The 26,203-nt window shown below is 53.4% G+C and overlaps 1 protein-coding gene across 5 annotated transcripts in view; it reads right to left on the bottom strand.

The window, feature by feature from the left end:
• Window positions 1-25,599, bottom strand: part of ADA (adenosine deaminase) — a 32,427-nt gene extending 6,828 nt beyond the window's left edge. For 2 of the 5 annotated variants that reach the window (XM_073006376.1, XM_073006378.1), the window contains exons 1-3: window positions 8,383-9,854; window positions 2,796-2,918; window positions 191-334 (exon numbers count right to left, since the gene is read on the bottom strand). In XM_073006376.1, coding sequence (XP_072862477.1) covers window positions 191-334; window positions 2,796-2,918; window positions 8,383-8,597 — 482 coding nt within the window. In that variant the 5' untranslated portion in view covers window positions 8,598-9,854. The other 3 variants (XM_037982743.2, XM_008016501.3, XM_073006387.1) reach the window with 3 other exon arrangements.
• Between the last annotated feature and the right edge of the window lie 604 nt (window positions 25,600-26,203).

The raw sequence follows: 26,203 nt of genomic DNA, 5'->3' as shown, positions 1-26,203 counted from the left end.
GCAAGGTGAGGATGGGAACCACGTCTCTTGTGACAGAGTTAAACCCATCTTTCTGAGGCCAGGGACCAGCTTAGGGGCAAGAGCAAAGTCTTGCTTGGGTCAGGAATTCCCGGCAGTTCACCCCTCCAGTCTCAGAGCTGAGCCTCCCAGCCACACCCACAGCACGGCCCCTTCCAGGCCCATCACTCACTCAGCCTGGTTCCAGGGGATTGGCTCCACTTTGGAATTGGCAAGCAGGTGCGGACTGTACCGCACCTCCACGTACACCACGCCCTCTTTGGCCTTCGTCTCTAAAAACTCATAGGCGATCCTTTTGATAGCCTCCCGGCAGCCCCTGGGAAGGGAAGAAAGGGGTTGGGATCAAACTTCCCCAAGGCCCTTGGGAACTCCAGGAGCAAATGACATCCCCAACCCTTGGCAGATTAAACCCGCTTCTGGCCCCATTCTCATCCCCCAGACCCAAGCTCTGGGCATTCACTGGATAAGATCCTAGACACTGTGCAAGTCCTATCAGCTCTACTTTGGAACTGCATGCCAGTTCTCCCTCCTCCATCCTGGCTTGCATCACGCCATCTCTAACTGGCCTCCCTGTCTCCATGCTTGCCCCTGTCATCCTGTTCTCCACCCAGCAGCTGGGGTTTAAAAAGGTAAATCAAAGCATATCGCTTCTCCCCTCAAAGCCCCAATAACTTTCTGCCACAGAGAATTACATCACAACTCCCAGGTCCCATCCACAAGGCCTACATCCTCCAGGCCTTGCCAGGCTCCCCAACATCTTCCTTCTCCCTCATTCCCTGAGGCCACCAGAGAAGACACAGGCCTGCTCTTCCCCTTCCCCGATAGTGTCCTACACTGCGTCTCTCCCACTCCCCTGGTTTAGAGCCAGCTCAAACTTCACCTCCTCAGAGAGGCCTTCCCTGACTGCCTTATCTTTTTCTTTTCTTTTCTTTTCTTTTTTTTGAGATGGAATCTTACTCTGTCACCCAGGCTGGAGTGCAGTGGCGCCATCTCAGCTCACTGCAGCCTCTGCCTCCCAGGTTCAAGTGATTCTTCTGCCTCAGCCTCCCGAGTAGCTGGGATTACAGGTGCCCGCCACCATGCCCATTTAATTTTTTGTATTTTTAGTAGAGATGGGGTTTCAACGTGTTAGCCAGGATGGTCTCAATCTCCTGACCTCATGATCCGCCCACCTTAGTCTCCCAAAGTGCTGGGGTTACAGGCATGAGCCACTGCACCTGGCCCAGACCGCCTTATCTTAAAACGGCCCCTCCACCATTATCTGGGGCTTTCTTTTTCTCCCAGGTCCTTATCACCACTCAACATTGTGTGTCATATGGTTTATCAGCCAGTTGGCTGTATCCCCTATTAGAATGCAGTCTCCATGTGGCAAGGACCCCTCTGTCTTGTGATGGCTGTGACCTCTCAGCTGGGGACCATGCCTAGGACAGAGTAGCCCAATATTTGTCGGTGATGAAGGTAAGGCTGGCAGGGAAGAGAAATAAGAGAAAAGGACACAGCTGGACAAGTCCAGAGGGACGCCTGGATGTGAGAGACTCCTGGGATATAGTCATGGACTTAGATCCTTGTGTCCACACTTATCTGCTATGTGACCCCCGGTGAGTCACCCTCTGACAACAAGGAGTTGTTGTGGGGACAAATGAGTCAAACTTCATAAAACCCACCCGGCTCAGTGCTTGGAGCAGAGTGGACACACGCTCAAAACATTTTTATTGTTATCACTGTATGTTTGTTCCGGAAGCAAGGCACAAATTGGCCTGCCAGGGCCACTGTGTTGATCACATAACGGTGGACTGTGCTTAGCTGGAAGTTCCTGCCATGAGAAGTGAAAATGAAGTGGTTACTAGAATGTGTGAGGGAAGGCACACAAGTGCTGGGAGAACCCAGTGTGGGAAGATAGTGCCCTGCCCAGGGGAGATCAGGCCACTCTCAGAAGGGGTCACTGGAAGTTCTTGCATCTTGAGGATGAGGATGGAGGCTGTGTGCGGTGGCTCACACCTGTAATCCCAGCACTTCGGGAGGCTGAGGCAGGCAGATCACCTGAGTTCAGGAGTTCGAGACCAGCCTGGCAAACATAGTAAAACCCCATCTCTACTAAAAGTATAAAACAATTAGCCGGGTGTGATGGTGGGTGCCTGTGAACCCAGCTACTTGGGAGGCTAAAGCAGGAGAATCCCTTAAACTGGGAGGTGGAGGTTGCAGTGAGCTGAGATCGCACCACTACACTTCAGCCTGGGCAACAGAGTGAGATTCTGTCTCAATAAATAAATAAACAAATACATAAATAAATAAATAAGTCATTGAAATTTCTCTCTAGCACTCACCCATACCCCTTCTGGGCCTTTTCAGTACCTAGTGCTATTCCCCAGCGACTCAAGACAGGGGGAAAAAAAAAGCCTTCGAGAGAATCTTCCCCACATCTCCCTGCCCCCACCCCACATTCAGGCCTCCCCTCCCCTCACGACACGAAGCTCTGAACTAGGAGATAGATGGCCCGGGTTCAAGCCCTGCACTGCCTCTGACCCTGTGTTCTTAGCTCCCATATTCTGCCATTTCTCTGTAGAAGTTGAAGCAATTTCAGTCCATCACACCCACATCTCAGAAGGAAAAACCGAGGCCTAAAGGCACTGGAGAGACTCACTAAGTGTACACAATGGTGAGAAAGACAGCTGTGGTTTCAGAGCACCTTCTCTAGCCCCCACAGGCTGAGGGATAGGCCTGGTCCTAGTCGTAGGGATCCATGCTGCCCCAGGACCTGCGGGTTGGGGGCAACTCACGCAATAGCAGGCATGTAGTAGTCAAACTTGGCCAGGAAGTCCGGCAGAGTGAGTGGCTTGTCCATGCCAATGACGTTCAGCAGCCCCTCTGCTGTGTTAGCTGGGAGGGCGATCCCTCTCCTCCTGGAAGCAACACAGTGAGTGGTGGACCAACCTGGGCCACGGTCCAGGCAGGCCTGATGGGCCAGGGTGGAGCAGATTCAGGAGCACTGGCCTCCTTGCAGGACCACAGCAGAAGACATGGGCATCTCAGTCCAGCTGCTCCCACTAGACAGACAGGGAAACTGAGAACCAGGACCAGAATTTTCCCAGCACCTTTTACCCCCAGTGCACAAGTCAGCAAATCTCAAGAGGGATAAACAGGTTGAAGTTGTGTGTGCGTGTGTATGTGTGCACACGTGCACGCACGCCCTCCATATCCTTGGTTGACTGATGCTTGGAGACAAGGAAGGTGCCAGGGCAAGCTCATGACTTCCTCCTCAGCCCCAGGAGCTGGCACGGCCAGCTGGTCCTATGCCCATTCAGGGGTTATCAGGGTCACTGCAGTGTCACAATTCCCAGGGTAGGGGTAGGCATCAGGACTTCGCTCCTCTGACCTCCATCTGGCACATCAGAGGCTTGCCTGGCCCAGCGCAATGGGAGAGGGCTGGTGGAGGCTCAGGGGAGGGTCCCAGTGGGCTGCCATCCAGCTTAGACCTCTCTCCCCTCCCTGCCCACAGCTGCCACACCAGGCTGGACTACAGCAGCGCTCAGTAAGGGCATGCTGGAAACAGTCACTCTGGCTTGGAGCCTTCATCTCTCCCCAAGCATCTCGGCCTCCCCTCCCAGCCACAGAAAGCAGGGCGCGAGCTCAGGGGGCTTCCTCCCTTCAGCACATGCTCCTGCCTCCTCCTCCCATCCCGGCTCTGCTCCAGCTCACAAGGTCACCTCAGGACAGCCAGAGAACACCAGACATTAAGAAATGCTTCTAGGCTGGGCATAGTGGCTCACGTCTGTAATCCCAGCACTTTGGGAGGCCAAAGTGGGAGGATCATGAGGTCAGGAGATTGAGACCATCCTGGCCAACAAGGTGAAACCCCATCTCTACTAAAAATACAAAAATTAGTTGGGTGTGGTGGTGGGTGCCTGTAATCACAGCTACTTGGGAGGCTGAGGCAGGAGAATTCCTTGAACCAGGGAGTCAGAGGTTGTGGTGAGCTGAGATCATGCTACTGCACTCCAGCCTGGTGACAGAGTAAGACTCTGTCTCAAAAAAAAGAAAAAAAGAAAGAAATGCTTCTAACATGAGGGACAAAACAAGAGAACAGACAAAAGCACTCCGAGGAAATGGCACAGAGAACAGATGAAAACCTAAGAACTAAAACAAAAAAGAAATGAATATCCTCAAAGAGATGAGAAGACATAACATCCTTGAAACAAGGGAACATTCAGAACCTAGGAACGTGCGCTCAGACATTTATAAGAGAATGCGGCAGCTACGTCGGAAGGTAAGAAAAGAACTGGAAGCTAAAAGTGAAGAAATCCTCCACAGAGTAGAACAAAAAGACAAGATGATAAAAAATAGATAAAAGAAAATTAGAAGATTAAATCAGGAGGTCCAAGCATCCAATTATCCACAAAGCAGAAACAGAAAAATAGGAGGCCAGGCACAGTGGCTCACACCTGTAATCCCAGCACTTTGGGAGGCCAAGGCAGGCGGATCACTTAAGCCCAGGAGTTTGAGACCAGCCTGGGCAACACGGTGAAACCTCTTCAAAACAAAAATTCACCAGGCGTGGTGGCGTGTGCCTGTAGTCCCAGCTACTTGGGACGCTAAGGTGGGAGGACCACCTGAGCCTGGAAGTCGAGGCTACCGTGGGCCAAGATTGCACCACTGTACTCCAGCTTGGGTGACAGAGGGAGACCCTGTCTCAAAAAAAAAAAAAAAAAAAAAAGGAGGAAATTGCCAAAGAAACAGAAGGGTTTGACCAAATGGTATTTGTATGTAAGTTTGTAAGTATTTTAATAGCTTCTGTTAGTAAAATATTAAAATGTTTCCCTACATAAATATGTTTCCTAAGCCCCCTGAATGTGCTCCCTTCCCCATGTTAGCCCCAGTCCCCATGAGTGCCCAGAGGGTACCACCAGGGGGTCACCCTTGTGCCCACCAGCCTGCTAGTCAGCCCACCACAGCTACTTACCAGTCCCTAATCCCTGTGCCCACCAGCCTGCAGGGGAACGGTGTCCTGGTGCGGCACTGGCACCTGCAGGTCGGAACTCAGTGCCTTGGGTTCCCCTGAGACTGCTTCCCCTCCCACTGCTGGCCAGCTGCCCCAGAGTCACCCTCATAAGGCCTTGCCCAGTAACTGCGGCCCCTGAAGAGCCTGTACCAGTTGTCAAACACTGTTCTGGATATCATTCTGGGAACTGCTGGGTAGAAGGCAAGGAGATGACGCTAGGGCTGTGGCTCCCATATTGCCAAACCCAGTGGCCACATTTGCCTGGGACCTGCTGCACCAGCCATGTGCGATTCTCCTAACGGTCTCCCTCCAGCTCCCGGGACTCCACCTACAGGGGCTCTGCCCTCTGGCCATTCTCTCTCAGACTCTGCCTTTTACACACCTGGCCAGGCCAAGTCATCTCCTTTGGTGGTTTTCAGCTCAGGATCCAGAGGGCCACGGCTTCTAATTCTCTATGCTCACACACCACCACTGAGGGTCTGTGATGTGCTGGGCACTGGGCAGGTAGCAGTGACCAAGACAGACCCATGTGTCTGGCTGCCTGCTGAGAGGCAGGCATCTCATGCCACTTTTCCCCTTCCTCTAGATCACTCCCTTCCTGGGTTCCACATTTCCAAGTACGGCTCCTCCATCTACCCAGCTGTCCACACCAGAGACGGGCGCCTCCCCTTGCCCACTGCCAGCTGGTCCCCAAGAACAAATTATTTTGCTTTCTATTTCTCCTGTTCGATTCTTCTTCTCCAGCCTCCCTCCTCAACAACCATCAAGAAGGACCTTTTCAACACACAGTTTAGACAGAGCAGCCAGGGAAGGCCTCTCTGAGGAGGCGACATTTAAGCAGAAGCCTTGGGGAGGGGGCGGTTCTGGGCAGGGGAGGGGTCTGTACTAAGGCTGCAGGCAGGAAGCAGCGGGTATAGGAAGCTCAGGGTGGCTGGAGGTCAGAGAGCAGGCATTTCTGTAGATGATGCACCAGGGAGAGCAGGGCCAGGATGGGCTTAGGAAGGGACTAGGGCTTTGGCTGAAAGCACTGGGAAGGCACTGTAGGATTTCAAGCAGGGGACTAGCGTGAAATAATTTACCTTTTTAAAGGCTCCTCTGGCTGCTGCATGGGAAACAAATTGGAGGGAAGCCAGAGCCAAGGCCGGAGAACTAACGCGGGGGCCCGACAGGAGACAAAGAGCACAGGGACTCCCAGAGTCTCCCACTGGATCTGGCCTCCGGAAGCTGCTCAGACTGAGCTGGAAAGCGCCCATCTGGCCTGAGCACCTCTTGCTGTCCCTGGCCACCCACACAAGCCGAGGCTCCTCATAGGGCCACGCTCTGTTTTTTCTTTTGTTTTGTTTTTTTTTGAGATGGAGTCTTGCTCTTGTTGCCCAGGCTGGAGTGCAGTGGCGCGAGTTCGGCTCACTGCAACCTCCACCTTCCTGGTTCAAGCGATTCTCCTGCCTCAGTCTCTCAAGTAGCTGGGATTATAGGTGCCCGCCACCATGCCTGGCTAATTTTTTGTATGTTTAGTAGACACGGGGTTTCACCATGTTGGCCAGGCTGGTCTTGAACTCCTGACCTCAGGTGATCCACCCACCTCAGCCTCCCAAAATGCTGGGATTACAGGTGTGAGCCACTGCACACGCTCTGTTCTTAGACGATCCCTACTCCCTGGTCAGCCACAGCTGCTGTGCTGGGGCACTGTCTAATCCTCTTCCTGCCCTGGTGGGCTACACAGCGACAAGAAGCCCACCCTCAGGAGCCCAGGGAGGGAGAATGAGCTCAGGGGTTGCAGGTCAAGTCCATTTCGCACCCCTATTTACCACATCATCCCGGGCAGGAGCTCTCCCCTCTAAGGCCCTTGGTGCCCTTGTCAGTAAAACATAGTATTTTCCTTGTAGGGGTGCACAGAGGAAGAAAGGAAACTTTGCGTGTCTTGACTCGGAAGCCCAATGGTCTGGGTTTGAATCCCAGCTCTGTGACTTAAAGGCTGTGTGACCTTGGCCAAGCCACCCAGTCTCTCTTGGTTTACTAGGTCTGGCGTGTTTGAAAAACATCCAGTGTGGACTAAGCAGGGAGCCTTAGAGAGGTCAGAGAGGCAATGCAGGCGTTGCAGAACTTTAAGGCCCATGTGTGGACTCTGGCTTTGGCCCTGAGTGAGGTGGGGAAGCTGGGGAATGAGCTGGGAAGACCATGGGTTAAGGCTGTTGCTCCAGCTACAGCACTACAGGGCCCATAGAGAGGAAGGCCAGAGTAGACAGCTGAGACCAATCAGGAGGCCACAGCACCAGGGAGGGACGGTGGTGGCCCAGACCCGGGCAGTGATCGGAGGAAAGAGCAATCCAGTTCAGAATCTCTGTAGAAATAGCTGACAGGGTGATAAACAAGACTGAGAACTATGTTGGAGAAGTCCCTGAAAAGGGCAGAATCCCGGGAACTGAAGGAAGGAGAAATGGGTGAGAACAAATTAATGAGGCAGGCCTGAGTCCCAGAGCTTGGAAAAGGGCCACTGAATTGGGCCTAGCAGGGCTCAGGCCAGAGGCTCCCCTCTTCCTTCCATTCTTAGCCCATATTTGTGTGCATTTACAGACACCCATATCTGAGTGTGACACGCTCCCCAGTCCCCCGCCTGCTGATTGCAGGCCAAGCTCCAGCTGGCTCCTGCCACACGCCATCTCCAAGGCCCAGAGGTGGTGTGAGGGACGGACGATCAGACCAGTGCCCCTGCTGGTGGTTCCTTTCCCCTTTCTCTTGGCCCTGCCCGGTGCTCACAGGCCCTGGCTGCAGCTGATGACTCCATGACCCCTTAATGAGTGCCTCGGTTCGATCTCGTCTTGGTGCCCCACTGAATGACCTCATTAGGGGCTGTGTGGTAAGTTGGTGGCTTGACAAGGGCAAAGGCCAGGCAGAGATAAGCCAAGAGGCTTCACCCCACTGAGAGACATAAGCTCTAATTAATAAGAATATTATCATTAAGTGACATTTATGGAGCACATTAATGTGTGCTAGGCCCTGAACTAAGCATTTTACGTGCGTCACTTCACCAAAACCTGTAACTGACAGGGGGTAATGGCCAGGACCATGGACTCGGGGGCAGACTATCTGGGATGAAACCTTTGCCCTGTGCTTACTGGGCACCTTACTCCACTTACTGCGGCTCAGTCTCCTCATCTGTAAATGACGGCAGTAGAGTTCCTATCTTACAAGGTGTTGTAAGGATTCAATAACTTAACCCCGGTAAAGCATTTAAAGAAGTGTTTGGCACACAGGAGATGTTAATATATCTTATGCCTTGCAGTTAAATAGGAATTAAATCAGTGGCAGCTTCCAGGGGCAGAAAAAGGTCCCCGGAAGTGCGAAAAGATGGAGAACAGTGGACTTACCAGAAATCTCTCAGGGAGTTGGTGGAGATGCTCCCGAGAGTTGGGGGCAACCCCCAGGGATCCCTTGTTCTCCCTACAGGGGCAGGCCTCTGAAGAACAGGATTCTGGCTTATGGAGCAGAAATGTTCAAATTTGGGTCCAGAGCTGAATGTCAAGACCATGAGGGAGAGACTGAGTTCTTTCGGCTCCAGACAAAGTGAGTGCTGTGCAAACATGCGAGGAACGCAGGTGTGCTGGGGCAGGGCTGGGCGGACAAGGAGCCGGTATCTCCTAGGTCGTCTCTCTAGGGAGCACCTGTTCTTAGCCTCAGTTGATAGAGACCAAGTTCGCAGACAGGAGATAATGTGTCCAGATTTCAATCCAGATCCGCTGGATTTTAAAGTCCCTGCCCTTAAATGCTGGTCCTAAGAGAGGAGCTGCCGTGAGCCCTTGAGGTCTGGGTAGGAAGGGAAGGACCTTCCTCGCCGGGGAACAGGGGGACCCTCTGGCTCCCTAGCGTCTCTGAGAGCGGAGGCAGGAAGTGTGTTCTCACTTGGAAGATGCAGAGATTTGGGCCCACAGTGGGGGAGCCACTTTTCCGTGACTCCTAGCAGGTTATGACCCTGATGATGTGGTAAAGCCTTAGGGGTCAGACAGCCTTGGGTTCAACTCTTGATCTGCTATTAATTTGTGTGACCTTAGACAACTGTCTTGTCTGAGCCCATTCCCTCCTCAGTAAAATGCAGAGAGCATATCTTCCTCTTCCAAGCGTGGAGGAATTCAATGAGCTGATAAAGCCCAGCCCAGCTCTAGGAGATGCTCAACAAATGGTACTGGCATCTCATGTGGGCACATCACCAGCTATAGGCTCTCAGCTAAGTCAAAAGACCAGGAGCTGGGCACGGTGGCTCACGTCTGCAATCCCAGCACTGTGGGAGGCCAAGCTGGGTGGATTGCTTGAGGTCAGGAGTTCAAGACCAGCCTGGCCAACATGGTGAAACCCCCTCTCTGCTAAAAATACAAAAATTGGCCGGACCTGGTGGCATGTACTTGTAATCCCAGCTACTCAGGAGGCTGAGGCAGGAGAATCGCTTGAACCCAGGAGATGGAGGTTGCAGTGAGCTGAGATCGTGCCATTGCACTCCAGCCTGGGTGACAGAGCAAGACTCCATCTCAAAAGAAAAAAAAAAGAAAGACTGATTCAGCCCTGGGAACTACCTTCATGCATGTATGTGGGTGGGTGGGGAGAGCAGGTTCAGGCCTGGCTCACTTGACACCAGGAGGACAAAACTCAGAGGCCCAGAAAGCTCAGGAGCTGGTCTGCGGGTCTCCAGCTCAGTGCTGAGGCCTCCATGTCTCCACAGTCCCACTTCTGGCCTGGACGTGGCTTAATTCCCACAGGGAGACAGGAAGGAACAGTGACCCTGGAATTCCCCAGGGTCCTCTGGGTGGAGCTGTGAACCCCACCCAAATCCCAGGGAGAGAGGGCTCTTCTCTACGGACTTACCTGCCATAGTATAAGATGGTTTCAGGCTTGATGGCTCCGTCTAGGTGGACGTGCAGTTCTACCTATAAGGGGGCAGGGGGAAGAGATAGAGAAAAGGAGAGAGAGAACAAATACCTATGAGTTCCCGTCAGACCTTTCAGAGCTTAATTAATTAATCATGATAACCATTAGCCACCATTTACTGGCCGGCTGCTGACCCCAGACACTTCAGTAAACTCTGTACTGCACTATCTCGTTTAATCCGCTCCTGGGACATGGGTTTAGCTGTTATCTCAATCTCTTTCACAACTGAGGACATTGAGGTTCGGAGGGGTTAAATATCTCATCCAAGGCCACACAGCATGCAAGTAATAGAAGCAGGGGCCCAACCCAGTATCTTTGTTCTTAATTGCAGCTGGTGAGTGGCAGAGGCGGAATTCTAACCCAAGCCCAATTCCAAAGTTTGTGCTCCAGGTCACGTAGGCAGCTCTCACTCTCAGCCAACTAAATAAACTGCTTTAACAAAAGGAATTGACCCAGATGTCCCGAACTAGGGAAGAGCCACAGCATATTTCAAAATTCAGGATCCATTTTCTTTTTCTTTTTTTGTTTTTTGAGACAGATGGAGTGTCGCTCTGTCTCCCAGGCTGGAGGGCAGTGACGCGATCTCTGCTCACTGCAACCTCCACTTCCTGGGTTCAAGCAATTCTTTTTTTTTTTTTTTTTTTTTTTTTTGAGACGGAGTCTTGCTCTGTCACCCAGGCTGGAGTGCAGTGGCCGGATCTCAGCTCACTGCAAGCTCCGCCTCCCGGGTTCACGCCATTCTCCTGCCTCAGCCTCCCGAGTAGCTGGGACTACAGGCACCCGCCACCTCGCCCGGCTAGTTTTTTGTAATATTTAGTAGAGACGGGGTTTCACCATGTTAGCCAGGATGGTCTCGATCTCCTGACCTCGTGATCCGCCCGTCTCCGCCTCCCAAAGTGCTGGGATTACAGGCTTGAGCCACCGCGCCCGGCCAAGCAATTCTTGTGCCTCAGCCTCCTGAGTAGCTGGGACTATAGGCAGGTGTCACCACGCCCAGCTCATTTTTGTATTTTTAGCAGAGACGGGGTTTTACCATGTTGCTCAGGCTAGTCTCGAACTCCTGACCTCAGGTGATCCACCCACCTCGGCCTCCCAAAGTGCTGGGATTACAGGTATGTGCCACCGCAACCGGCCCAGGCTCCATTTTCAAAAGCAGATGCTACTCAAGCATAGCCTATCAGGAATCAATATTAGGCAACAGAAGAACTTTCTAGTACTCTAAAGTTTAAGAGCAGGGTCCTTGGAGGCAGCCCATCTGGCTTGACTCCCAGTTCTGCTGTGTGACTTCAGACAAGACACTTGACCTCTCTGAGCCTCAGTTTCCTCAACTGAAAAACAATGGAATATTATGCCCCCCGTCCAAGAAAAATTGCAAGGATTAAAAAGGACAGTGTAGGTGGACATCGATAGCCCAAAGGAAACAGCCCCTGCTGCTCAGTTAGGGTGTTTAGTATGAGCTGTTAGAAGCACAGCAGGCAGTGGGAGACGGTGGGGAAAGGGACTTTGCCGTTCCTGCTCTTCCTGTTCCAAATGATGGAAGCCTTCTCCGTAGCCAGGGGAGATCCAGAAAACTCTCAGCTGACATCTCATGCTGGGGTGGGGAGCATGGGGAGCTGGATAAGAAAGTTGGCTGTCCTGGCTCAGGGAGGAACAGCCAAGGAGCTGCTGGTCCAAGGGCATCTAGGAGCACATACATGAGCTGCCTCCTGCAGAGGAAACCCAACCCAGGCCCATGGGAGGCCAGCAGGGAACAGAGACACCAGAGGTCCTATCAGCAGGACCTCAGAGTCATCAGATCTCTCCTGAGGTCATCCAGCTGGCAAGGGACAGAGCGGTCCTCACACCCAGGCTCGGGGCCAGCTTAGTTGCTGGATTCCCTGACAAAATGAGTTCAGTTCCCACCCAGTCAAATGTTTGTTTCTTGGGCTCTCAAAATATGCTCAGCATTGGGAATACTGAAGCTTATAGCCCAGGGAACGGCCAACCAGCTGTGTGACCTCAGGCAAGGGACCTCACCTCTCTGAGCCTCTGTTTTCTATCTTTAACCCTCACAGGGCTATGGAGAGGGCCCAGCCAGAGAGCCGGAGTCACACTGTATAGAGCCTCACGTGGTTAGAGCTGAAATCTCGGCTCCTCCACTTACTCCCTGTGTGACCTTGAGAAAGTCACTTCACTTCCTGTGCCTCGGCATCCCCATCTGTTAAATGGGGAGAATGACAGTCCTTCCTTCTAGGCTTCATGAGGGTTAACTGCATTAGTACACAGGGAGTTCTTGGCACATAGCAAATGCTAAATAGTTGTCAACTAAAAGTCAATGAAGGCCAGGCATGGGGGCTCACACCTGTAATCCAACCACTTTGGGAGGCCGAGGTGGGTGGATCGCCTGAAGCCAGGAGTTCAAGACCAGCCTGGCCAACACGGCAAAACCCCATCTCTACTAAAAATACAAAAAATTAGCTGGGCATGGTGGCGCACAACTGTAATCTCAGCTACTCGGGAGGCTGACGCAGGAGAATCACCCAAACCCGGGAGGCAGAGGCTGCAGTGAGCCGAGATTATGCCACTGTACTCCAGCCTGGGCGACAAGAGCGAAACTCCATCTCAAAAATAAAAATAAAATAAAAGTCAGTGAAGGCCTGCGCTCCTGCTGGATGCTAGATTGTAGAGTTAAACAGAAGGGTCTAAGTCCTGTTCCTGGGGCTTGTACAGGCCCCAGAGTGGGAGAGGCATTAAGCAAATGTCACATGGGAAAATGTACAGTCACAAACCAAGACGACTCCTATGACAGAGGGTAACAAACAAGAGAAGTGAACACATCTAGAGGGCCAACAACGAGCCTGAGTGAAAAGCTGGAGGATAGAGAGGAACCCATAACGCAAAGGGGGGTACAGAGGGAGGCGGGAAGAAAATTCCAGGTGGAGGGAACAGCATGTGCAAGGCCCTATGGCAGGAGAAAACGGGGTGTATGAAAGGAATTAAATAGAGGCTCAGAGAAGGGATGGTTCACGGGACTGGAGAGGCTGCAGGATAGGACCACCCAGGCAGGGCTGTGCGGGCCACGAGGAGTCGGGCTTTATCTGGAAAGCACACAGAAGCCACTGCAGGGTTGGCAGCTGGTTAGAGAAAGAGGGTGGCTCCTGCAAGGCCAGTTAGAGGCTACTGCAGCCATTTGAAAGATGACTGTGGCTTGGACCAGGGTTGTGAGGTGCATAGAGGAAAAACAGGCGGATAGAAAGAGATGCCAAGGCTCACACTTCAGGTTAGGCCTGGGTGGGGAGCAATTCCCACAGTTTGAGACAGAGAACTCCGGAAGAGAAGACCAAGTGCTGGAGCTCCCTCCAGGAGGGAGGACGCGGGGGAGGGAGGCATGACTGGTTTGGTCTTAGTTATGTCAAACCGAGACGCCTTTTGTTTTTGGTGTTTTTTGAGATGGAGTTTCGCTCTGTTGCCCAGGCTGGAGTGCAGTGGCTCCAGCTCAGCTCATTGTAGCCTCCACCTCCCAGGTTCAAGCGATTCTCCTGCCTCAGCCTCCCGAGTAGTTGGGACTACAGGCACCCACAACCATGCGCAGCTAATTTTTGTATTTTTAGTAGAGACTGGGTTTCACCATATTGGCCAGGCTGATCTTGAACTCCTGACTTCAAGTGATCTGCCCACCTCGGCCTCCCAAAGTGCTGGGATTACAGGTGTGAACCACTGCGTCCAGCCAACTGGAGATGCCTTTGAGATATCCAAAGGTAAATGGAGGAAGCCAATGGGATGTGAGTCCAGAGCTGCCCTGAGAAGCCCACGCTGGGAATGTGGGTGGGAATGTAGGTGAGCACAGAAGGTGTGGGCCTGAAGGAGCTCACCTAGGGAGAGAACATAAGGGAGGTAAGGAAAAGGCCTAGGATGAAGCTTTGACCAGCGCAAGCACTTAGTGGCTTTACGGAGGAGGCTGAGCCTACAGTACTGTGGCCAGAGAGGTGGGAGGGTGTGTGGTATGCAGAAGGCCAGGCCATCAGATGTCAAGTTAGCAGTGGTTCACAGGGTTAGCACAATGCGCTGAATGGTGGCCCCCACAAAGCTGTCTACGTGCTAATCCTAATGCCCAGAACCTGTAACTGTTACCTTATATGGGTTGGGCATGGTGACTCATGCCTGTAATCCCAACACTTTGGGAGGCCAAGGTGGGTGGATCACTTGAGGTTAGGAGTTCAAGACCAGCCTGACCAACATGGTGAAATCCCATCTCTATTAAAAATACAAAAATTAGCCAGTCATGGTGGCACGCACCTGTAGTCCCAGCTACTCGGGAGGCTGAGGTGGCAGAATCATTTGAACCCAGGAGGCGGAGGTTGCAGTGAGCCAAGATTGAGCCACTGGACTCCAGCATGGGCAACAGAGCAAGAATCCCTCTCAAAAAAATATTACCTTATGGCCAGGCGCAGTGGCTCATGCCTGTAATCCCAGCACTTTGGGAGGCCCAGGCGGGTGGATCACCTGAGGTCAGGAATTCAAGACCAGCCTGGCCAACATGGTGGCTACTAAAAATACAAAAATTAGCTGGGCGTGGTGGTAGGTACCTATAATCCCAGCTACTTGGGAGGCTGAGGCAGGAGAATTGCTTGAACCCGGGGGCAGAGGTTGCAATGAGTCGAGATTGCATCACTTCACTCCAGCCTGGGTGAAAGTGCAAAATTCCATCTCAAAAAAAAAAAAACCTTATATGGCAAAGTGTGATTATTAAATGTCTTGACAGGAAGAGTTTATCCTGGATTATCTGGTTGGGACCTAGATGCAATCACATGTATCCTTATAAGAGAGAAACAAATAGTTTTAAGAGAAACACACACAAGAGGAAGCAGCAACGTGACCTCAGAGGCAGAGACTGGAATGATGCGGCCACAAGCCAAGGAATGCCTGGAGCCGCCAGCAACTGGAAGAGGCAAGGAATGGACTCCCCCGAGAGCCTTCAGAGGGCAAGTGGCTCTGATGATATCTTAATGTTGGACTTCTGGCCCCCAGAACTACAAGGGCACACGTTTCTGTTGGTTGAAGCCAGCCAGGTGTGGCAACTTGTTACGGCAGCCACAGGAAACTCACATAGTCAGGCCCTGCTGGAGGTCACAGGATGAAAAGGCAGAAACATGTCCCCCGGGCTAAAAGCGCAGGCACTGGGGGCTTCGGATGAGTAGTTCTCAACTTCAGCTGCAAGTTAGGAGCACGGGAAGTTCTGGCCAGTTCCCAAGGCCTCAGCCCCATCTGAGGTCAATTAAAGCAAAATCCTTGGTGGCAGGCCCAGGCAGAGGATTTTCAAAAAAAATATGTAGTCAAGGTTGGGAACCACTGCCCTAGAGGAACCATTCTAGAGGCCTGAGTGAGGGTAGAATCCGCACTGGAATAAGGTAAGAGAGAAGTGGAGGTAAGAAGAGGAAGAAGGTTTAGACTACTCTTTCACAGTTTTGCCCCTAAAGGAACTAGCAGCCTTGGAGGGGGCAGGACGTGCATGTGGGTCAAGAGAATGGCGGGCTTTTTTAAAGGCAGGGATGTCTTGGGTAAGTTTAAACATCCATGGGGATGATTGAGGCTGAGTGAGAGGAGTTGCATGAGGTTACTGGGAAGGTAGGAGGAAGTCAGAAGGTCAAACCAGGCCTGGCCTTGGAGCCCAGAGAACAGGAGGATCAGGCAGTGAATGGGGGCAGTAGTCATGTGCCCTTGTGGGTGGGGTGGTCTGCATGGCTACTTCTGGCTAAAGTATTTATTTGTTTCTTTACTTGTTTTTTTTTTTTTTTGAGATGGAGTCTGGCTCTGTTGCCCAGGCTGGAGTACAGTGGCAAGATCTCAGCTCACCTCAGCCTCTGCCTCCCAGGTTCAAGGGATTCTCGTGCCTCAGCCTCCCAAGAAGCTGGGATTACAGGCGCCTACTACCACGTCCAGCTAATTTTTGTACTTTTAGTAGAGACAGGGTTTCACCATGTTGGCCAGGCTAGTTTCGAACTCCTGACCTCAGGTGATCCACTCACCTAGACCTCCCAAAAGTGTTAGGATTACAGGCATCAGCTGCCTTGCCCTGCCTGGTGAAAGTATTCAAATGTCAATTCAAGAACCCCACCTGCCAGCTCTGCTTTACTCTGGCACAACAATTGGCAATGTTCAGAGTGGAGTCTTCCCATCCGCCTGGGGCCCTGAGTGATCGCAAGGAGCCAAAACCTCACTGGAGTCCCTGGAGGGACAAACAGTATAAGGTGAACCTGGGTCGCTGCAGGCCCCTCGGACCTGGGGGCTGTTTGTTACCGCAGCAGCACGAGGTAGCCTCTCCTGCCTGAGAATGAGCAAACACACCTTTCTCAACTCAGCCTTGCAAACTGTGCTAAGAGGCAGAACCAAGTGCTATGAGATAAAGAAAAATCACACTGGGGTGGGCGCAATGTAGAAAGTGTGTTGGGAAAAGATCACTTAAAGGAGGAGTTCACCAGGGAGAAGAAAGAAGGAAGCAGAGGGAGAATGGCTCCAGGCAGGGGAGCTGTGTGTGCTTAGTGTCCGAATCAGGAAGCAGGCGGGGAGTTGGCGAGAGTGCAGAGCGAGGTTAGTGGTGAGAAATGAGGCCAGGGCAAAGTGGAGGGGGGGGCAGGGAGACTGCAGAGGCCGAAGCAAAGGGTTTTCCACCCAAGTGTGTTAAATCGGAGAGTCCCCTTTAAAAAAAACCTTTCCCGGCTGCTGTGTGGAGGACAGGATGGCAGGAAGCCAGAACAGAAGACCAGCTACTGTGGGAGGGAAGATCTGATTGAGATTTGAATAACATGCAGGAAGTAGTCAAGGCAGCATCAGAGACAGTGGGTGCTCAGTGAGCAGGAGCCAGACGGTGCCGGGGTGCAGGAGCAAGGGGTTCAGGGAGCCGGGCAGGAGGCAGGAGCGCCTCCGGGAAGGGGCAAAGCAGAGCCAGCTGCCCACCACGACCAGTAGCATTCATCCCTTCTCAGGGCTGCCTGAGAAGAGGCCCAGACACATTTCAGGAGTGGAGCAGAGGCAGGAAGCTACCTCCACCGTTGGCTCAAGCTCAGGCAGGCCTCTCACTGAATTTTCTAGAAAACTGCAACACACCATGGGAAGTCTGTCAGCCTATTCCAGATGACAATGACAATGCGGTGGGACCCCGCTCTCGTGTCCCCTTTCAGGGAAAAGGGTCAGCAGTGGCCTCGAACTTTTGAGTATCTACTATGTGCTAGACCGTCTACATGCATTATCTTATTTCATCCTTACAACCAGCAAGGTAGCGACTTCACTCCCATTTTACTGATGAAGAAACTGAGGTTCAAAGAAGTACCCCCAAAACAGTCAGTGATGGAGTCAGAATTTGAACCCTAGTCTGATTCTTGAGCTCCTAACCACTCTACTGTACTGCCTCTGTGGGCCCAGCCTCAGACATCAATAATACAGAAATAATAATAATGATAAAGCAACTACCTACTGTTTTCAGACCCTTTATCTCATTTAATCTTGATCCCTAGGCAATGTACATGTCGGCCCCTGTTACAGATGGGGAAGTGGACTTGCCAGGCTAAGCCCGGAGAAGTTTAGTGGCCCGTCCAGGGTTACACAAATTGATGGTGGTGGAACTAGGGTGGAACTCAAGTCCCTCTGCCTCTATTCCCAAGCCCTGCCTACAGGCCATACCCCCTCCCTGGCACTCCAGACCTCTCTGGAGGGGAATCCCACGCCCCCTCCCACTGCCTTTGCTCTTTGCAAGGCTGACTTACAGCCAGCCCAGTCACAGTCCCCACAGCAGGAAATCCTCCCAGCGCTGATGTGAACGGGAAGCATCCTCAGTTACCAACAAATATTTACTAAGCCCCACTATGTGCCAGGCACTGTGGAGGCCCTGGGGAAATGCACTAAGTCTCTGCTCTCAAGAGATGCCCGCCAGAGAGGCCCAGGGCGCTGGGTTCACTCGCGCAAGGTCACTCAGTGTGTCGGCAGCAGAGCTACCATGAGGACCCAGGTCTTGGACTCCTGGGCCAGATACTCCCAGATCTGAGTCATGTTTCCACATTCCCAGCTGCTGGAGGGCGAGTAGGGCCGTCTACCTCCCAGGCAAACCCAGTCCGATGAGCTGTCCCCAAGGCTTGCCAGGGAGAACTAAGCTGACTGGGTTTGCCTGGGAGGTAGATGGCCCTACTCGCCCTCCAGCAGCTGGCTTTGCCTCCCAAACACATTGCTCTGTTTTGTTTTCATCTGACTTTTTGGGTTCATGTATGTAACATGTCTGTCTCACTCATGAGCCATTTGCTGAGACGGAGCACCTTGTCTGTGTCATCATGCCGTGTCCTCAGTGCCTACGACAGCACCTTGCACAGCATCAACTGCTCTCTATGTTCAATGACCACGCCATATTTCCTCATCTCCCTGTCCCATGTCAGCGATGCTGGGTGCTCTCCCTGCAACAAGGAAGGGGCTGACCTGCCCCCATGGGAGCTGGCAGAACCCACACAGGGGCAAAGGAGCCAGGGCTGCCCGGTCAGCTCACAGAACCTGAGCACCATGGCCAGACCCAGATGAGCCACTGGTGCCTACTGCCAGCCGAACGTCCCCTCCCTCTCTAGCCCTGCTTTTGGTGATGAGCTAGGCAGTGCCAGGGTCAGTGACTTATGCCACTGTGGCCTCTCAGCTGACTTTTAGTGTGAGGCCAGGAGACAGAGCAGCCCTGGGCTGATAAACTGTTTCAGCTCCACCTCCTCCAGGAAGCCCTCTGTGCTCAGCCTCATCTAGGCTCCACCAGCTCCGAGGTACACAGTGGAAGGGACTGAGCAGTCCCCACAGTGTCTCCTGCTGACTTGAGGCCTCACAGCTCTGCTGCTCAGAGGTTTCACAGAAGGCAAGGTGTGCCTTCCACCTGGGGAAGTTCCTGTGGAGCCACAGCATAGCCTCAGCATACCTATACTCGTTTTAAAGGCAACAAGACTGAGGCTCAGAGAGTGGGAGGACCTTGCGTTAGAAAGTCTAATACACACCACAGCCACGAAGCTATTTGACTCTAAACCCAGAGGTCTTAACAGCAGCACGCTCCCTTCATGCCACATAGCAAGGTGCTGGGTCACTGATGCTAACATCTAAACAGGGGCCAGGCGCGGTGGCTCACTCTTGTTAATACCAGCACTTTAGGAGCCTGAGGTGGGTGGATCACTTGAGGCCAGGAGTTCGAGACCTCCTCTTCACAGAGTTGGAAGGGAGGACCAGCGAGGGGAAGTGGATCCCGAGTCCCAGCTACTCGGGAGGCTGAGGCAGGAGGATGGCATGAACCCAGGAGGCAGAGGTTGCAGTGAGCCAAAATCGTGCCACTGCACTGCAGCTTGGATGACAGAGTGAGACTTCGGCTCAAAAAAAAAAAAAAGAAGTAACTGAAGGCACCTGGTACCCAGGACTACTTCAAGGACAGCCATTGTTATGGACAACATGGTGAAACCCTGTCTCTACTAAAAACACAAAAATTAGCCAGGCATGGTGGCGCACACCTGTAATCCCAACTACTTGGGAGACTGAGGCAGAAGAATCACTTGAGCCCCGGGGGGCAGAGGTTGTAGTGAGCCAAGATCGCACCACTGCACTCCGGCCTGGGCGACAGACTGAGACTCTGTCTCAAAAGTCTAAGCAGGACCATTACCAACCATGGTGGTGCTGACCAATGGCAGCCATTGCTGCCGCACCTGCTCGGAGCCAGGCCTGCACTTGGTGTTTGAGAGGTGGGAATGGGTATAATTCTCATTTTAGAGAGGGGAAACTGAGGCACCATGAAGTTAAATGACTCAGTCAAGCTCCTCTAGTTGGAAAGTGGGAAATCAGGACTCAGACCCAGACAGCCTGACCCTAGTTGGTGTCCAAGTTCCAATTCCTTGCTGTTCTAGCTCCCTGGTCACTAGGCATGCAGAGGTTATCCTCAACAACTGCTCTGGGGCCTGAGAACACTAAGGGCTGAGGACAAGCCTACCCTCAACACCTTGGGTAAATACAGATTCCAACCTCCCTCTGCCCCCACAGCCTGCTCCTCTCCACCACCCACAGCCAGACCATGGTCCTACTACCTTGCCCCGCCCCAGGGGGTCCCATGGGGACCCCTTCAAGACACCTGAGCAGGTGGACAAGTCTCTCGTGAATCACAGGGCCCCCGCCACCCAGGCCAAACCCACCCTGAGGTTGAATGCAGGATTGGGAAGCTGTCTGGCCTCCCCTGCTTCCCTGTATGACCACAGACCACTTCCCCTCTCCGCTCCTCCCTTCCTCCTCTGAAGCAAAAGGCTTCAATGAAACTCAGTCTCCTCTGTTCCCTTCCCCCACCAACTGCCACGTTAGTCAAAATGGGAAAGGCAGGCTCTTCCTGGCGCCATTTGTGTTTTCACAGGTGGCTCTGGTAACTGAAAACCACTGCAAGCCCGAAGAGAAGTGCACCTGGTGGGTTGTGTGTCAGGAAGAAAAAAGGAGGGAGACTGTAGCTGGGGAGGCCTCTCAGAGTCTACCGCAGCCCCCACTCCAGTCCCCAGGAAGGAAACCCACCCCTGAGGGCCTGCTGGTAGCAGCCAGGCACCGTGCAAAAACCAGTCCGCACATCAGTTTCCCCAAGAACCCCCAGATCGTGGTTTTGTCATCCCATTTTATAGAGGGGGAAGCTGAGGTTCAGGAGGTGTCTCCCTGAGGTACTCTAGCTGCTATGCAGTACATCCGGGGCTAACGCACTGGCCCACACTGCCGCCCCGATTCTAACTCTTCCCCCCACACGGCCCCACCTTTTTCTGCATAAAGTGGGAGTGGCAAATGAGCAAAGCAATGAACAGCTTCTGCTTCAGTGCAGGCAGATCTGGGTTCAAGTCTAGCTCTGCTGCTTGCCAGCTGTGTGACTTTGGCAATTTCCCTCCCCTCTCTGAGTCTCAGTTTCCTCCTAGATAAGTGAAGTTAATAATAGTACAGGACTTTCCTCAGAGGGTTGACAAAAACATTAAATGAGTCACTGTATGCAAAGCAGGACGGCGCCTCGTGCAGAGTAGACATTCAAATGTGAGACAGAAAAGGGACATTGCTGATTTAGCCCCAATTCCCCTCTGCATCAGACAAGGGACAGTTTAGAAATTGCTGTCCCTTGGCCGGGTGTGGTGGCTCACACCTGTAATCCCAGCACTTTGGGAGGCTGAGGTGGGCGGATCACCTGAGGTTGGGAGTTCGAGACCAGCCTGGCCAACAAGGAGAAACCCTGTCTCTACTAAAAATAAATAAAATTAGCTGGGCATGGTGGTGCATGCCTGTAATTCCAGCTACTTGGGAGGCTGAGGCAGGAGAATCGCTTGAAACCGGGAGGGGAAGGTTGTGGTGAGCTGAGATCGTGCCACTACACTCCAGCCTGGGCAACAAGAGCGAAACTCTGTCTTAAAAAAAAAAAGAAACTGCTGTCCCAGCCTGTACCAGTTCACTCGCCAGTCTACAGCTTCAAAGCTCTCAGATTTGGTGTAGCCCTGGCAAGTCCCTCCACTCTCTAAGCCTCAGTTTCTTCATCTGTAAATGGGGATGAAGACCTATGCCTTGTCAAGTCATTCAGAGGATTCCGTGAGATAAAAGTTACTGACTAGGCACAGTGGCTCACACCTGTAATCCCAGCACTTTGGGAGGCCGAGGCAGGAGGATCACCTGAGGTGAGGAGTTTGAGACCAGCCTGACCAACATAGTGAAACCCTGTCTCTACTAAAAATACAAAAATTAGCCAGGCGTGGTGGCTGACGCCTGTAATCCTAGCTATTCCAGAGGCTGAGGCAGGAGAATCGCTTGAACTCAGGAGGCGGAGGTTGTAGTAAGCCAAGATCACACCACTGCACTCCAGCCTGAGCAACAGAGTGAGACTCTGGTGCAAGCCTGTAGTCCCAGCTACTCAGGAGGCTAAGGCAGGAGGATCGCATGAACCCAGGAGGCAGAGGTGGCAGTGAGCCAAAATCGTGCCACTGCACTCCAGCTCGGGCGACAGAGTGAGACTCTGGCTCAAATAAAAAAGAAGTCACTGAAGGCTCCTGGTACCCAGGACTACTTCAAGGATAGCCATTGTTCTGATTATTATAACAACAGGCATGTGATCGGCGTTGGCCTCCAGGATGCAGAATGCCTGAGTGCCTGGTGCCACCTGTGAACACAGGTTGATAAGGGCCACCCCTCCAACCTCCCTTTCCACTTCCTCCAGTGCCCAGCAGGTGTTCACACACCTGACAGGGAAAACTTGACTTGGGCATTCCCTGACAATGACCCTGTGTGGCAGGCACACTTGAATGTGTGTTTAGAGTTCTGAGTGAAGGAATCCAGGAGTGGCCAACCTGAAGATCCATTCCTTATCTATGAGGAACATCTGAGCCCCACCGCATTCCCACGGGACACTGACCATAGAGGGGTATAGGGACCGAGGCCCTTTGTTTTGGGTTAAATGAAGGTTACTAGGTGCAGGTGGTTGGGGGAAGGTGTTAAATGAAAATGCTATATAAACTGCATGCTTCTGCAAGTGGTTGCGGTTCTTCTGCTCAGCCTGCCACCACTGGACTCTCTTCCCTGTAGGTAAGCCCCCAGTAAAACCCCATATCTTGTTGGCTACCTCTTCCAAAGAAGGTAGCCTCTTGAACCTGGTGCTATCTCCATTGGAGTCAATAGGGGTCCTGCACAACAGAAGGCAGCTGCCTAGGCCCTTGCTACGCAAAGTGTGTTCCTGGATCGGTGACGTTAGCATTTCCCGGGAGCTGGTCAGCAGTGCAGTATCACAGGCCCCACCCCGACCCACACAGAATCACAGTGTGAACATTAAAAGTCAGGCCATCTGAGTTAAGTTTGAAAAGCACTGCCCTGCTCTGCTTTCTTCTAGCTGATCAGGTCCCAGGCCTCAGCTGGTGGCAGGTAAGAGAAGCTAAAGGACACAGCAAAGGCTCCTGTCTCAGGAGGTTTGCACCTGGGGCACTGGCACCTCTATCCCCAAAGGTTTCTGCAGAGGTAGTTTAGGAAAGATGGTTAGGGGCATGGGATTACGAAGTCAGCCTCCCTTGGACTCAAACCCCAGACTGGACATTTCCTAGCTGTGTGATCTTGGGCCTAGTTAACCTTTCCGTGCCTGGATTAAATGAAAAATGCAGATAATGTGTTTAGAACGGTGCCTGGCACAGAAACATCAACACTCCATAAGCTGCAGCTAGTAATGCTAATAATTATAACTATCATCTGTCCCACCCACGAGAGGGCAGGGAGCTGGCTCTGGTCATAGTGGCTCTGGGATTCACACTCCTTCCCGCTTCTCCTGCCAGCTCAGGCAAGTTCCTCCTCACAATCATATAAGATTTGTCACGCCTCAAACACATGGCAGGTAACAGTCTACCTTCACTCTCAAGCATCACCTTGTGGCCTTGGGACTCAGGACACAGGACACCCACATAAGCAGCTGATGTCCCATCCTCCCGATGTGGACACTGAGGTCCCAACAGGGAAAATGATCTGCCAGCTTGAATCAGATGGGAGGACTGGGCAAGGCCAAAAAAATGGGGATAATAATATGAGCCCCTCCCTTGATGGTCTGTTACAGAAGAACTGCAAGGATCCAGTGGGTGTCTGCAACAAGTTCTCTAGAAGTGGGCCCTGCTGTTTGTCTCCATAACTCCAACACATTCGCAATCGAGGAGCTTTTTTTTTTTTTTTTTTTTTTTTTTGAGACGGAGTCTCGCTCTGTTGCCCTGGCTGGAGTGCAGTGGCGTGATCTCGGCTCACTGCAAGCCCCACCTCTCGGGTTCACGCCATTCTCCTGCCTCAGCCTCCGGCAAACCTGGGACTATAGGCGCCCGCCACCATGCCTGGCTAATTTTTTGTATTTTTAGTAGAGACGGGGTTTCACCGTGTTAGCCAGGATGGTCTCCATCTCCCGACCTTGTGATCCGCCCGCCTCCGCCTCCCAAAGTGCTGGGATTACAGGCGTGAGCCACCGTGCGGGGCCAATCAAGGAGCTTTGCTACTGCCATAGGATTCACATCAGGGGACAGTGGGTCCCCAGCCCAAGGGCAGAGGGAGCCCAGAGCATTTAACAAAAAGACTGAAAAGGAGAGGTGCCAATCATGGGCCACCTGGCTCCAGTAAGATGTGAAGGAGGCAGGGGTGGGGGTAGGAGGGCTTGTACAGCACCTCAGTGCTCCCAGCTTCTGCTGGGGAGTAGCTGAACATTTTCTCTGGGCTGGGGGCATCAGTAGTGGGGGCCGGGCTCCACCCTCCGCAGAAGGTAGGTGGGCTCTCCCACCCACAGCCTGTTTCCCTCACACTAACACATGCACACTCATTGGATTCTCACCGGCACGTCTGTGATATCTGTCATCATCATTCACACCTATTTCTTATTTTTTTTTTTTGAGACAGGGTCTCGCTCTGCCTCCTAGGCTGGAGTGCAGTAGCACCATCACAGCTCACTGCAGCCTCGACTTTCTGGGCTCAAACAATCCTCCTGCCTCAGCCTCCTGAGTAGCTGGGACTAGGGGAGTGCACCACCACACCCACCTCCCTTAACTTTTTTTATTTTTTGGAGAGACGGAGTCTAGTTATGTTGCCCAGGCTAGTCTCAAACTCCTGGATGCAAGTGATCCTCCCGCCTCAGCCTCCCAAAGCACTGGGATTACAGGCCTGAGCCAACCTGTGGGGCCACTCACACCTATTTCTAAGAAGGGTAAGTTGAGGCTGATTGCAGCTGACTCCTACCCCAACCCCCCACTCTCACACCCTACTGGCTGATTCACCCTACTTGGCAGACTCCTGGCCCCTCCTCTCGGACTCTGAGACAGGCCAAGGGGGTCCGGACCCTCCCTGACCCCACCAGTCCCAAGACGCCACAGCTGGTGGGCGGAGAGACAAGAGGATTCTCCCCTGGGGCCAGTGGCCATGGCTTGCCCTCGAGTGAACCCTGCTAGGGCCCCAAACCCAGGGCCTACCTAGCTCCTGTTCTTCCCGCGGGGGTAAGGGGGTGCCCTGCTCCCCTCCCTCCCCTCTCTGGCAGGGCTCACGGTTCTTCCCCGGGACGCATCCACAAACCCGGGCTCCTTGGCGCTCACCACCATAATGCTGGCGTACAAAGCTGCTTCCATTCACTGAGCACTCAGTAGGCGCCGGGCACAGCACTAGGTGCCTATCCGGCGTAGACATCGGGCCCGATCATACAGCTGAGCTTCAGAGACCTCAAGCCCCTGCCCAGGCCCACACAGCGCTCAACGGTGCTAGGATGCCCACTTGACAGACAGCGAAACTGAGACCCAGAGGGGTCAAGTCAGGGGCAGAAGCAGACTCTGGAGGCCTCTGGATTCCGGACCTTCTCTTTTCCATTGTCTCTGATTAGCCCGCAAGCAAGCCACAGCCTAAGCCGAAGGAAGAACGCGCCTGCAGGAGCCCCCGTTCGTTCCCGGGGTTCAGACGCCCCGGGCTGGGCCCCGTTAAGCCCCTCGGGCCGCCCAGGCGCTGGTCCCCCGGCCCCAGAGCCCCCGCGCGCTCTCACTTTGGGCTTGTCGAAGGCGGGCGTCTGGGTCATGGTGCCCGCGTGCGCCCCGGCGCTGCTCCCTCCGCCGACGCTCGGTGGGTCTCTGCCGGCTCGGTGGCCACTCGGCTTTCTCTGGGGCCCGCGGTGGCCGCGGCCGGCCACGATCTTAACGGGGCTGGGCCCCGCCTCCTACCCCGCCCCGCGCGGTTCACCGGGCCCGCCCTCTCGCCGGAGCCCCCGCCCCGTCCGCCGGCCCGGGTCGCGCGTTTCCTGGAATTCTGGACCCAGCGTCCTCGCCCGCCGACCCGAAAACTGCGGCCCCGCGGCGCCCGACCGGACCCACCTGTGGGCGCGAGCCCCAGCCGCCTCGCTGGGCGCTGCCTTCCCCCTGGCTCCTCCAGCAACTTTCAAGGGTCCCCTTGCAGTCTGGGCGCTGCTGTGAGCCAGGCCCGAGCTAGAAGCGGGGACCCCGAGAGCATCGCAAACCTCGAGGGGCGTGCTTTCCACCGGAGAGACGGACGCTCGTCACAGAAACACACAACATAATTGTATAGTTAAGGAGCTTTCGAGGGGGGCCAGCCTTGGCCTGCAGAACCTGCAGGAATTCACCAGGGGTGGAGAGAACATTCTACGTGAGAGACTCCAGGGAGCTGGGAGTGAAAGGAGGCGAGGAAAGCTGGAGCTCGAAGGGAGGGAGAACACAGACAGTCCCCTCCTGGGCATTCATCTTTAAGAAACCCGCCCAGGCGCAGCCAGAGACCTGTGCAGAATGTTCACACCGCGCT

Source organism: Chlorocebus sabaeus, chromosome 2 (assembly GCF_047675955.1).
Source record: "Chlorocebus sabaeus isolate Y175 chromosome 2, mChlSab1.0.hap1, whole genome shotgun sequence".
Taxonomy (NCBI): domain Eukaryota; kingdom Metazoa; phylum Chordata; class Mammalia; order Primates; family Cercopithecidae; genus Chlorocebus; species Chlorocebus sabaeus.
The sequence above is the reverse complement of the archived record's forward strand: the minus strand, read 5'-3'. Positions and strand labels throughout refer to the sequence as shown.